At 45.7% G+C, this 12,793-nt stretch overlaps 1 protein-coding gene across 1 annotated transcript in view; it reads right to left on the reverse strand.

Annotated features, from left to right (window-relative positions):
• TMEM94 (transmembrane protein 94) overlaps nucleotides 1–12,793 on the reverse strand; it is a 45,170-nt gene that overhangs the window by 5,652 nt on the left and 26,725 nt on the right. Inside the window, 12 exon segments of the mRNA XM_035893309.1 lie at nucleotides 1–15; nucleotides 338–419; nucleotides 987–1,072; nucleotides 1,475–1,552; nucleotides 2,124–2,313; nucleotides 2,848–2,956; nucleotides 4,441–4,561; nucleotides 6,342–6,424; nucleotides 7,042–7,180; nucleotides 7,381–7,562; nucleotides 8,801–9,018; nucleotides 10,272–10,374. The exon segment at nucleotides 1–15 is cut by the window's left edge and continues 15 nt beyond it. Of these exon segments, the coding sequence (XP_035749202.1) occupies nucleotides 1–15; nucleotides 338–419; nucleotides 987–1,072; nucleotides 1,475–1,552; nucleotides 2,124–2,313; nucleotides 2,848–2,956; nucleotides 4,441–4,561; nucleotides 6,342–6,424; nucleotides 7,042–7,180; nucleotides 7,381–7,562; nucleotides 8,801–9,018; nucleotides 10,272–10,374 (1,406 nt within the window).

Raw genomic sequence — 12,793 nt, forward strand, 5'->3', positions numbered from 1 at the left:
GAAGTAATGCTGAGTCTGTGAATAAGGGAGAGGCAGGAGGATGACAAGGGCATGTCACTGGCCCAACCTTCCTGGCATGAACCATCAGGGAATCAGTGGCTGCAAAAGACAAGCTGTAGTACAGATGAGATGCTGCACTGTGGATTTGCCCTTGTGGGTATGCTGGCACTAAGGGATTCCCCTCCTGTCCATGGCAGGCTTTTGGATAGCACAGCTCATGCCATGGACCAATTTATCACTGGAGTGGAGAAGGCACAGGGCCTCAGCTATGCATCAACACTGGGACAAAGTAGAAGAGAAAAATGTGTGAACAACTTTAATCTGATGGACCACTTACCTTCTTGGGAATGGAAGTCAAGTTTTTTCCTGTTGCCATGGTCATGATGGAGCTGTGGGGAGGCTTGCCCAGGAGTGAGATGCTGGAGAAAGGTAAGTCAGTCTCTCAGCAACAAGTTCATGCACCAGAAGTATTGCTGGTTTTGTGTCTAACATTTGAACCCAAATAACCTCCTCAGACTGCTTGGAGCATTGGCATTCATCTGGCCATTGCCTTAAGCATATGCTGTAAAAGGGGTCATTCATGGCAGGGGCAGACAGGGAGAGAGGTGACCTCCAAATGTGTGATGGGGGAAAAAACCCACCCATGGTACTTTGGCCTCTGCCTGATACCCTAGGCTCTCCATCATGCGCCAGCCAGTGTAACAGTATCAGGATTAGAAGATGATTTTCAGCTGGAGGTTCAAGCCACAAGATAATAGCAGCTGTCAGACAGCAGGTAGGGCTAACACAGCAGTACACAAATGCTCCTATCTGTGTCTCCAAGAACCTTGTCAAAGCAGGTGCTTGAAATAATCCAAGGATTATTATTATGCTTCTTAGCATGCTGTGGGTAATGTCAGCTTTCTTTTAACATGACACAGTGAGGCAGGGGGACTGGTCTGTGCATCCTGCGGGTGGGAGGTGCATCCCCTGTCTGATAGACTCACCTGAGCAGGGGGTAGCAGAAACAGGAGAGCCACACAATGTCTGTGGTACTGAGGATGGGGGGCAGCTGCACCAGGCAGGAGAGGAACTAGACAGGAACAATCCGAAGTGAAGAGTGTGAGCAGTGCTAGGAAAATATTGTTACCCAAGATGCCACCATCCTCCCCCAAAACAGTGGAATGAGCTGGTAACCAGGCTTCCACTGTACAGCCTCTCCACATGTTCCAGGTTGTGGGGGGAGGTGCTGCAGGGGATGCTTTTCTCCAGGGAAAAAGGGGTTGGAAAGAAACCTTTATGGGAGGGTCAGGGAGAAGGGGCAATCTAGGCTGAGCTCAGAGTCTCCACCTCTAACTTCCCCAAACATGATGTGTAAACCTGACTGAAGGCCACCTTCCTCTCTTGCAAGGCTGCCCCACTGCAGCCACCCATATCTGTGCTATGACTACTGTCCTCTGAGCTAGCTGCTGTCCCCAGCCAGGCCAGGACTCACCTGAATGACAACCAAGGTCAGCTGGCACTGCAGCAGGAAGAGGAAACACTTGCGGATCCCATATGTTGCATGCCTGGCCTGGAAGGAAGCACAAGCCATCAGAGTCCTCACTATGATGGAGCAGTTATTGGCCAGGAGCAATTATCTGCAGGCAGGGGCAGAACTTTTGGCCTGCAGGGGAAGTGGGAGGGGAGAGGATCTGGACAAATTGTAAGCCAAAGGGGAAGGTCTCCTGCCTAGAGGTAGACGTTGTGAAGGAAAGGCAGAATTTAGCCAAGGCCTTACGCTAAGGCCTACATTTGTCTAAACCTCCTGGCTTTTCTGGAGTAACACTTCTCCCTAGCACTGCATTGCTGTCTGGCTGGGGATCTCTGCAAGTTTATACTTTATCCAGCTGAACAATATTCATGCTCTGTTGTCACAAGGCACCAATACCAAATGATCCCCTACACCTTGGACCGGTAGAGCCAGGCAGGAAGAGTATCTCTGTTGTGCTTCCTGAGCAAAGGACAGGAGACGCAAGCAAAGCCTAATGCTGGCAGCTTACTGTGGGCATCTCAACAAGAATGCTCACATCAGCTCCTGGCTTTGCTCATTGTGAGCTGCAGGCAGAGGGGTGAGTGCTAGAGAGGGGATGCGCCTGGCTTACCTGCTCTATAAGCCTGATGATGCTGGTACTCTCTTCTTGGCGGAAAGACATGGAGCAAGGCAGGCTGTTGAGTTGCCCTGAGAGCTGCAGCGGGGTGAGCTCATCAGAGACATGAGTCATGGTGGTGCTGGTGGCATAGCCGAAAGTCTCCCAGGAGCAGCGAGATGGATAGAGAGGGTCCAGTGCTATGCTGCAAGGACAACACAGGAGCATTAGCAAAAATCCTCATCCCAGAGCAGAAACTATGTTTCACTGCAGTTCAACTTGTAAAGCTGGGCTGTGCCACTTCTATCTACCTTGCTGGTAGAGAAGTCCTGAGATGTGACATGAATTTAGGATCAAGCTCCCTAGACTTTCAGTTATTCCCACAGAAATAACAAACATATTTGGATCTGTGGCTCCAGGTCAACAAATTGGTTGATTCAGAGGGGTATTTCCATTCTTCATCCAATGAGAAGTATCTGTAATGCCAGCTGGTGCACAGTAGATCAGCATGCAAGAGCTGAACTTTCAGAGATGGAGAGAAATATTTGTGTCAAGGGATCTAAGTAATCATCCCATCCAATACCACCCAAATATCCCTTATGGAGACAAATGCAGCTAATAATGGACAGAGCAATTGTGAGCATCACCCTGCACAATCCACAGGTCTGGTGTAACCCATGGCTGGGCACTTTTTAAGCTCGAGGCAAAGGCAGCTGGAGGACTCTGGATCCTGCCCCACCTGATATCACTTTGCAGGAAGAGGCAGCTATTCCGCAGGTTGGCAGAGCTTCCCAGACAGCAAGTCACTTCCCCGTACTCCTGCATGATCTTTATCATCTCACACATGGCTGCAAAGGGACAGAAGGAGAAACACAGTGTGTTATCTCATTCTGCATACAAAGACACACCCTTTCCAGTCTGGGTAACAAGCAGCCAGAACTTTTAAAATTACCCCAACTGATATTCATCAGACGTGTATAGTGAGATCCAAAGTCAAAGTACACAATTAGATAGCTAATTAATTGCAGTCCAAGTGCCCTGTATACCTGCCTCTTGCAGGAACCGAATTGCAATTTGCAGAACTGTGACCTAGAGATTTGCAGCTCTAGCATCTCTTTCAGACCAGAGCTGTAGGTAGAGCCTGGATATAGAATACAGATGGCTTCAGCGTCAATTGGTCATGTTAGAAAACAGCAAAAATTAAATAAACCTAAGTAATTGAAACCTAGAATAAATACACAATTCTAAATTCAGCTCAGTAGCACATCACTACTGTTCAAAGTCTAAAGAAACAGAGGGAATACAACAAACCACTCCAAAAGCAGTGCTACACTTAGCTGTGCTCAGAGCCAGCCCCTGTTCCTGCACTCCCACCACTACCTCTAGCTTTCATCAGTCTTTTTATCAACACCCTCCTGGGGCCTCTAAAGCAAAGCTGGTGTTTGATCTGATTGTTCTTCTATAGTTCTGTGGACAGTGCTCTATTTGTATATGAATTTTTGAGAATGCTCTAGGTAAAAAGAAAAAAAAAAACCCCAAACCCTGAAAAACTAAACCCACTCTCTGCAGATTCCTGTGTAAACAACTTATTTAAATGACTGATGCACCCAGATCCGCAGCACAGCAAGGGGTTGGGTGAAGGGGAGAATTGCCTCTGCTGTCAAAAAGAGAGAGGAAATCTACTGGGCACTGAATGTCTAGGCAGACTGGGCTGTAACTGGTTCTCAGTGGCACTGGAAACTGTGCCCAGAGGTACCTAAAATGCCAAATTATAATGATGCTTAGCACTTTTACTGTAGACTGGACAGGTATTAGCCAGCTGAGCACTTGGCCCCTTTCTTAGATAAAACAGTATCTCTCAGAGAAAGAAATTTTGTCCTTTCTGGTCTCTGCAGTCAGAAACTCTGCAAAGAAGCAGAACGTGTTAACAGCAACTGCCAGAGGAAAACACTTCTGGGAAGTGATTTCCAATTTATATAAGGCAGCAAGAGTTGCGAGCAGAGATCAAAGTCTCCTAGCACACCGATAATGCTTAATAAAAAAAGGCAGTGGCATTCTGGATGTTTGCTTTTGTGTCTCTTACGGATGCAAATTGAAAGGAGTGGTTCTTACCCAATTCTGTAGCTAGGGAACAGCTGCATTGAAACAAAGTTAACACCTGGCTTCCCACAGGTAGCAGTAAAGGATCATTAATATCAAAATGCCCTTCTAGATTTCCAGACTATATCCCCTTTCCTTCATCCATGCCCACACCCAGATAAACAAGAGATATTGGATGGGGAAGGTACTCCTGGAACAGTAGTAGGACAGACCCAGGCTCTGTGCCACTTACTCTCCGGGGTGCAGTCTGTGAAGAGGGGCACCAGCAAAGGCACATTGTCTATGTTCTGCAGGTGAGGTCTCACCTGATGGATCCCCCGTGGGAGTTTGGCCTGAAAAACAGAAAGAAGAGACTAAGCAGGGGAGTGTGTGTGTGTGAGAGAGGTATTTCAGAGGGAACTGCTGAAAGAGAATTATGATTCCCAGAATTATGCAGCTTCAATATCAGACACAAACTGATGTCCCTGCAGACAGAAGCTGGCTTTCCCAAGCCACTGTAAAAAGTCTTCTGCTGAAGTTCTATACTGACAGGCCAAGCTGTCTGTGCTCACCCTTTGTAAGATCAGCATGAGAGAGTTGGGCTTGTTCAGCCTGAAGAAGAGAAGACTGAGGGGGGACCTCATCAACACATACAAATATCTTAAGGGTAGAAGTCATGAGGATGGAGCCAAACTCTTTGCAGTGGTGTCCAGCGACAGGACAAGGGACAATGGGTACAAACTGAAACGTAAGAGGTTTCAGTTGAATATGAGGAAAAACTTCTTTACTCTGAGGGTGGCGGAGCACTGGAACAGGCTGCCCAGGGGGGTTGTGGAGTCTCCTTCTCTGGAGATATTCAAAACCTGCCTGGATGAAGTCCTGGGTAACATGCTCTAAGAGAACCTGCTTTAGCAGGAGGGTTGGGCTAGATGATCTCCCGAGGTCTCTTCCAACCCTTGCGATTCTGGGATTATAAACCTGTGCTCAAGAATTCTAAGGACTTTTCACCTGTGTGGAGAATTAGCCAGACTATGTGCTGTCTCCCAGCAATGAGATCTATTTCAGCTGCAGCCACATCAACACATAGCAAGGGAAGCATTCTTGCTTTCTAAAACCAGGCCTAATAGATATTTATTTTTTTTAAACCTGCATCTCTCTGGTATTCCTGTAGCGTCTGCTGAGCATGTCTGAGTTCTTTATGAGGCAGGAAGAACTTGTCCTACACTTGACTACTGGGCAGCACCAGCCATGGATCACAGCTGGAGGAGAGACAAAGTTTCTTTTCTTTTCTTTCTTTTCTTTGTCTTCGGGGACGTTCCCACTCCCTGCCCAGCACATGGGAAGGGGACCCAGATAGACTGAGATGTGACTCTCAAGACTAACCTATGTGTTGTCATCTCCATTCCTAACCTCCAAAGAAAAGACCTTTCAGCAAAAGTGATTAACTGAGTGTCGTGGTTTAACCCTGGCTGGCAACTAAGCACCATGCAGCCGCTTGCTCGCTCACTCCCCCCACAATGGGATGGGAGAGAGAATCAGAGGAGCAAAAGTGAGAAGACTCATGGGTTGAGATAAAGACAGGTCAACAGGGAAAGCAAAAGCCGCGCGTGCAAGCAAAGCAAGGAATTAATTCACCACTTCCCATGGGCAGGCGGGTGTTCAGCCATCCCCAGGAAAGTAGGGCCCCATCACGTGCAATGGTTACTTGGGAAGACAAGCGCCATCACTCCGAATGTCCCCCCCCTTCCTTCTTCTTCCCCAGCTTATATACTGAGCATGACATCATATGGTATGGAATAGCCCTTTGGTCAGTTTGGGTCAGCTGTCCTGGCCATGTCCCCTCCCAGCTTCTCATGCACCTGGCAGAGCTGATTGCTGAGAAGTCCTTGGCCAGTCTAAGCACTACCCAGCAACAACCAAAACATCCGTGTGTTATCAACATTCTTCTAGTATTAAATCCAAAATACATCACTATGCTAGCTACTATGAAGAAAATTAACTCTATCCCAGCTGAAACCAGGACGCTGAGAGAATCCCAAACTTCCCAGGCTCTGGATACCAAGCTGGAAGAGAGTGGAGGAAATCAGGAGTTTCAACGCAAACCAGTCAATCTGCTTCGAAGAGGAATTCCCTCTGGGAGTAATGAGGTGATACTGCTGGCCTTGGCTGAAAGCTGATGAGATCAGAGTGCCCCTCCTCTTCCATCAGCAGAAGCCCCTCCACATCATCTCGAGAAACTGGAGCAGAGAAAAGCAGCATAAACAGTAAGCACAACATGCCTCTGCCACCCACATGGTATATTCACGCGGCGCTGCAGAAGCCAGGAAACGTGAGGTCTGATTTTCTAGGTTAGCAACACTTAGATCCCACTCAGTCATCTAAAATGCAGTATTTTTAGATGACTAATCTGCTCAGAGGTAGATATGCGAGCCTAGTCTCTGCTCTTTTGAGACATGATAGTTTATCTGTTCGACTCTCTTCTAGGGGAAGAAGAGAGTCAAGAAATCCCACCTGAAGTAAGAAAAAAAAGAGTAACGCCCAGGCAAGAGACCCTCAGTGGCTTGACCAAGGCCGCAGCAAGAAGCAAAAGCACTAATGAGCAGTTGTAAAATCATGGCAGCTGGTGCACAGGATGTTTGTTTCCAACAACTGCAGTACTGACTGGGTAGAAAGGCTATAAATGTAAGGCACTCTCGCTGACACACACACACACCCCTCAGGCCCATCCAGTTTTGTGCTCAAAGCTCTGAAGGATCAGATATCTGGTGAGGACAAAGGAACCTATGAATGCGTTTTCAAAGAACCATCCAGGAAACATGTGGCATTCAAAATGGCTTAGGTGCAGTTCTCTCACCCTGATGTAGGTCATCGTGCAGAGAGCCAGCATGGCTGGGGCTAGAGGGAGGAATCTCTGAGCCAGGCACATCACCATTGGGCGTTAAAGATATGTGGCAATTCCAGCCAGTCTCAAGACCCATCTTCTCAGCAAACACCTGTAGGTGAGCAGACAAAAGATTTTAGTGTAGCTGTTCAGGCCAGAGTACTGCAGACCAATGCCATATTGGAGTGTAGGTACCTTCTGGACCCACTAACCAGCTGAATCAGATTAACCTTAGATTGCACTGGAGCTAAACTGTCCAGTCAGACAACCAGGAGACATGCAAGTTCAGGGGGTTCAGCAAAGACAGCTTACCTTGCTTTTGAGCTCATCTTCCAGGGAGAAGTAGACAAAACGAATGCAGGCATTGACCAATCCATCAATGAGGCGGACAATGTCAAGACGGGCCTGATACTGAGATGAGACCATTCCCATGAAGATCTGTCCGCTCAGAGCCTGGATACAGTCTTCCTTCTCCATCACTTCCCCAATCCCTTCTTCAGGCATGCAAACAACACGCAATCACATTGAGACACAAGGGACCACATGTGCATCAGACAACAGCACAGGTGGTGGGAGAGGCCACAAAGATAACACCCAAGGACATAGTACCCAGATACACAGAAACATGCAGATACACACACAGACATACAGGAGGAAAGATGAAGAGACATCCATTTGTCCCAGCATACCCAATCACAGAAGCGGTTTCAGGACATCCCCACATACGCGACCAAGAATACGAACGTGAAACAGCAGGCACGGAAAGGAAAGAGACAAAACAGAAGACAGGGATCAGTCACAAGGAACTGGGGCAGAAAGGTAAAGGATGTATGCTGCATAATGTTCACATGTGCATTTTAAACACATTGTACTGTGCTTAAACAACATGGCGAGTCTGGCTGAGGCAGAGCAGCATCAGAGTATGAGGGGCTGACGTAAAGGATCATGTTCCCTCCAGTGACATTGAAGACACTCCCAATGGGCCTGCAAAGGGTCTCTGACAGGGTTCCTTTGCCATCACCAGATCAGCCTGTGGTGAATGCAAGCTGCAGCAGCATGAGGAACAAAATAATAAAACACTTCACATAATTACAAAGCTTGCCACAGGTGGGACTGAAAGGTGTTTTGAAAACACTCAGTCACAACTGCCTCCCAGCTGTTGGAAACCTTACTACTCACATTTTACAGAATGGGAGACCAAGGCAGAAAGAGACTGACACTGGTTTTCTAAAAGGGCATCCTGGAGGCTATGTAATGGTATGTGCTTATTTCTCAGTTTCCACTGCTGTTCTGGAGGAGATGTACAGTTCACCTAGTGGGAATCAGTTCCTTCAGCACAGCAACAAAATCCATCAAGGGAGAATAGTTGCATACCACCATTCATTTAATTCTTTTGAAAAACCCAACATACGTGATTTCCATAAAAATCAGACAAATAGCAAACCAAGTATTGAAATACCCAAAAGTCTTGACTCTCAGCTGCCTGCTTTAAGAAACAGACTTTCCACAAGTAGAAGAATTTCTCTGCAAACTTTAATAACTTAACTAGAAACATACTTACCAGCTGCTACATCATTACTTCCTCTGGAATTACATCTACTTCAGAAACCCTTAGTTCTCAATTTCCATCTGCTACTCTGAATAACAATGTTCTTGCAGCACTAGACTGATCAGAAAGCAAGCACCTGGCCCAGCAGCAGCCCTTACTATAGGCAGCACAGAGGACACGTACCATCTGAGCTCCAGCTATTCCTCCGACTGCTCTGTTTGATGGGGGTTGTCCCAGGAAGATCACAGCATGTGAAGATAGCACTCTGCCCAGGGACCTGCACCAGTTCTATGCACTTGCCATTGAGTTGGGAGGACAAGGCACAATGCATTGGCTTGTATGCAAAGGCAGAACAGTATCCTGAGAGGCAGGCTCGCTGGTAGAAATCTAAGACCTTCTTCCTATGTGGAAGAGACAAAAACCAGACAAAGTTAGCAGAAACGTGCCACATTTCTGACAACATACACTGTAGTTCAGTGTAGAAATCACCAGTTGGGTATTTGGAAAAATGTATTCCACGAGGAGTGGTCAGAGATTCTGAAAAAGCCTTTCCTTGCTGTTTCTGCATTCTCTAAGCTGCAGGCACTACAGGGCAACAAAACCCACGTATTCCAACAGGGGCAGTGGTGAATGTTTCTGCTCATCAGACAGATTGATGAGTATGAACACAGTACTCTTTGAATATACTTATTAATATAATATGTTCTGTATGGCTGCCAGATGACTCCAAGGAAGTTCACCGCATGACAGCAGAAGCTTAACTCATCAGAGAGAATTTATCTGTAGGGAGATAAACACCAGGGAAGGAACTGACAGCTCTGACAATAGTTATCTGTGGCAGAGATAGTTACAGTAACAGGCTTTTCTCCTATACTATTCCAGAGTTTGGGTCCTGGGAGCTGTATGTGAAGTCTCCGTTTAGTCAATATTCAGTCATTGGAATAGTGTAAAGTTCCTTCTCTATGTTGAACTCACAAAGGTAACAGATTATACATGGGATTTTTCATTGGCTTCTAAGATGATAAATATTCCAAAAAGGACCAGGGGGAGTATTCTTACACCTAAGGATAAGTAGACTTAGAAGAACAATGTTCAATGAAACTAAACATTACTGGTCTTCTTGGCTAGCAGGAACAGAAATTTAGCCTACAGATAAAAACACAACAGACACTGTCAGACATAGCAGCAGGGCTAAAAGGGTGTGATGCATTGTGGTGGACTGCTTTGAAGCTGTAAACAGCAGGTAGAATTGAGCACTTTGCATTTCATGTAAGACAAAGCATTTGTCTTGAACTACAAAAAAAAAATTCTCTGCCACCAGCATATGACCCGATTATAATTCACGGTCCTACTACGTAGTATAGTCAGAGTCCACTTATAAGAGGCTGATATGTTAACAAATAGAGTAAGAAGTGGCTTAGTCTTAGAGACCAACCTATTGCTTGTTGCTATCTAATCTCTTACACTGCTATAATTACAACAATTAATTATAAGCAGAGATGGCTCATGTTCATAACCTACTTGAAACTTCTATTAAATAGCTTAACAAGGGAATTTTAACAAAGAAGTAAAGGGAATTTTAACAAAGAATGACCAAGTTCCCCATGCAATTTATCTGCAGCTCATGAATGCACCGAACGACAAAGCTGCCCACCTGTCAGAGCCAGAGAGGGGGTAGATATCGGTACCGTCCCAGAAGTCTGTGCAGGCCTCAAGGACGATGTCAGCTGTCCCATGAGAAAACATCTGCTCAGTGCCTGAAGTGTAGGAGAACAATGAGTCAGCATCAGATATACAGGCTCCCAGGAAAGGGATCTCATACCAACTGCTCCCGTATTTGTTAAAAGCAAGTGTTCCTGCAAACTGCCTTGATGCACTCCAGATTTTCCTCTGTTGAAAGTTTTTATTCTCCATCGAGAAATTTTTCAAGACTGGATTATACGTATTCAGCTGCTGTTTGTCTAACTGTGAGTTCAAACAAGGCTGTGATAAAATGTGAGCCACATAGTCAGTTCCTATTCTCCCCTTACACTGTGTAACAATCCCACTTCTACAGAAGGTGGAATATCTTCCTCCTTTATCCAGCAAAGCAGAAGAAAAGATATTCCTGTCTGCCTCTTCTGATCAGAGTACAAGCACCAGCGATGAGCCTATGGGGATCAAAGTCTGCCTACACTGGAAAGTGCATTCAATTTTAGGCCAGGAGTGGATCTAAAAGGTAAGAGCTATTCTTTAATACCTTCCATTCAAGTAGAAGATAATTTAACAGTGTGACCTATTAGACAGCAGCCTGTTTCATAAAAGGTCCTGAAAATATGTTAAATTAGGATGGGTCAAAAGTTCAACATAACAGACTCTAAAAAAGTAACTCATGTTGTAATCAGGGAAGAACTGAAAATCAGTGGGACACAACAGCTTGTTCTGGTTTTTTTCCCCCACTACTTTACTTTTTAATACAGACTTAAAATCTTTCATCCCTTCTTGTACACAGGGGTGTTAAAAGGTGTTTCCCAAAGGTGTGTGATGTCACTTGTCTGATGCAGGTCCCAGCCACAGGACACAAGTTAAAGGATGCAGGGCTGCCTCCCCCCACACACATTTCCCGCTCCCTTTCATTAGCACAGATACATCAACATTGCATGCACGTAGACTTCACTGTCTAGGTTCCCTCCTCCAGCTGCTCTGTAACTTTGCCCCCAACAGCTTCAAAGCTGATCTAATGAAAAAAACATCACTGCCAAGAAAAATGAGCCCAAAGGCTTCTTGCAGGCATTGTTGCTGACTGCAAATGCTCACACTAGCTGGTGAAATCAAGAGCCAAGAATATCCACTCGCACAAACCAGGCAGGGACCTTCAGGAACACTGGAGGATTTTCCAAAACATAGCAGCTCTCTGCTTTCTGCTATAAATAGTCATCACATGCCAAGTTTATCAGCATAACAAACCTCCAAGACGAATAGGAGCTGTGTGTGAAAGAAGGAGCCTGTTTCAGGGACACAAAGGAGTACTTATGCAGAGCTCTGCTTAATTTTATTGTATAAACACCTAATCCTTCCCACCTTGCTCCTATGGTCAGATAGTCCTTGCTAGGAAAGAGGGAACAAGAGATGTTTATTGATTCATGCAAAACCTATGCCCTGGACACAGAGCAAGAGCTTGCAGATGACTCCACGCACACACATACCTATGTTTGTTCCTGCCAGCAACTGGAATCCATTTCCCATTCGGTATCAATAGCATCCCACACGACAGGCCTTCCAAGGGGTAAATGACAGTGACGGCATGTCACTGGAAGGAGTTCATTCAGCTGTCAGTGCCAGTAAAGTGAGCTCAGCCTCTTCCCTTCCTAAATCATGAACCTGAAGGCCAGGATTTCTCTGGCACAAGGGAGAAAACTAATGAATAGGACTGGGAGCATGACTAGCCATTTATGACTGCTGGGACTCATTAGGAAGAACCAAGCTGCTAGAGCTGAGCCAGTGAGGCAGAGCAAAAGGAACTGAAGGGTGGAGCTATGGCAAGGGAAGACAGAGGTGGTATCAAGCCATTTCACTCCATTTTACCTCTGCCGTCAGAGTGGTTCCAAAGAATGTTTATCAATATGGTGATAGGCGCTTTATAGATATAAATATAAATATATATATATAAAAAAGAAGCCAGTGAGCCCCTCATTTCCATTTGGTTACTATGGATTTGGGATGAACGCTGCCAGATGACGAGACACATATTTCAATGGAATAGCAAGGGGACATACAGATAAGCTACCTCTTATTTCTGCTACAGCTATAGAATTTATTATGTATCTCACTTTGACTTCAGCACGTCACAGGAGCGGGTGGATTCAAAGATTTATTCACAACTAATGTACCAAGAGAGGTTAGTTACCATCAAGTGGTCTGTCTCTTCTGCATAAACAGAGCCACCTGATTTCACCCATTATTATCTGTGTAATCCATTATTTCCAGTTGTACACATTTTAGAAAGTTTCAAGGGACAAGACTATCACATAAGAGGTGTTCCAATGGTTAACTAACCCCGCTGGCAAAATTCCTCTTAGAATTTACTCTAGACAGCATAATCCAGGTCACACACATACTCGTCTGAGCTCCAGCTTCTAAACTAAACCGTTTAAAAATGAGGATAAGGAGTTGAAATGAGGCAACATTAAGGGTTTT

This window comes from Egretta garzetta, unplaced genomic scaffold, assembly GCF_000687185.1.
Source record: "Egretta garzetta isolate BGI_Z169 unplaced genomic scaffold, ASM68718v1 scaffold34, whole genome shotgun sequence".
Taxonomy (NCBI): domain Eukaryota; kingdom Metazoa; phylum Chordata; class Aves; order Pelecaniformes; family Ardeidae; genus Egretta; species Egretta garzetta.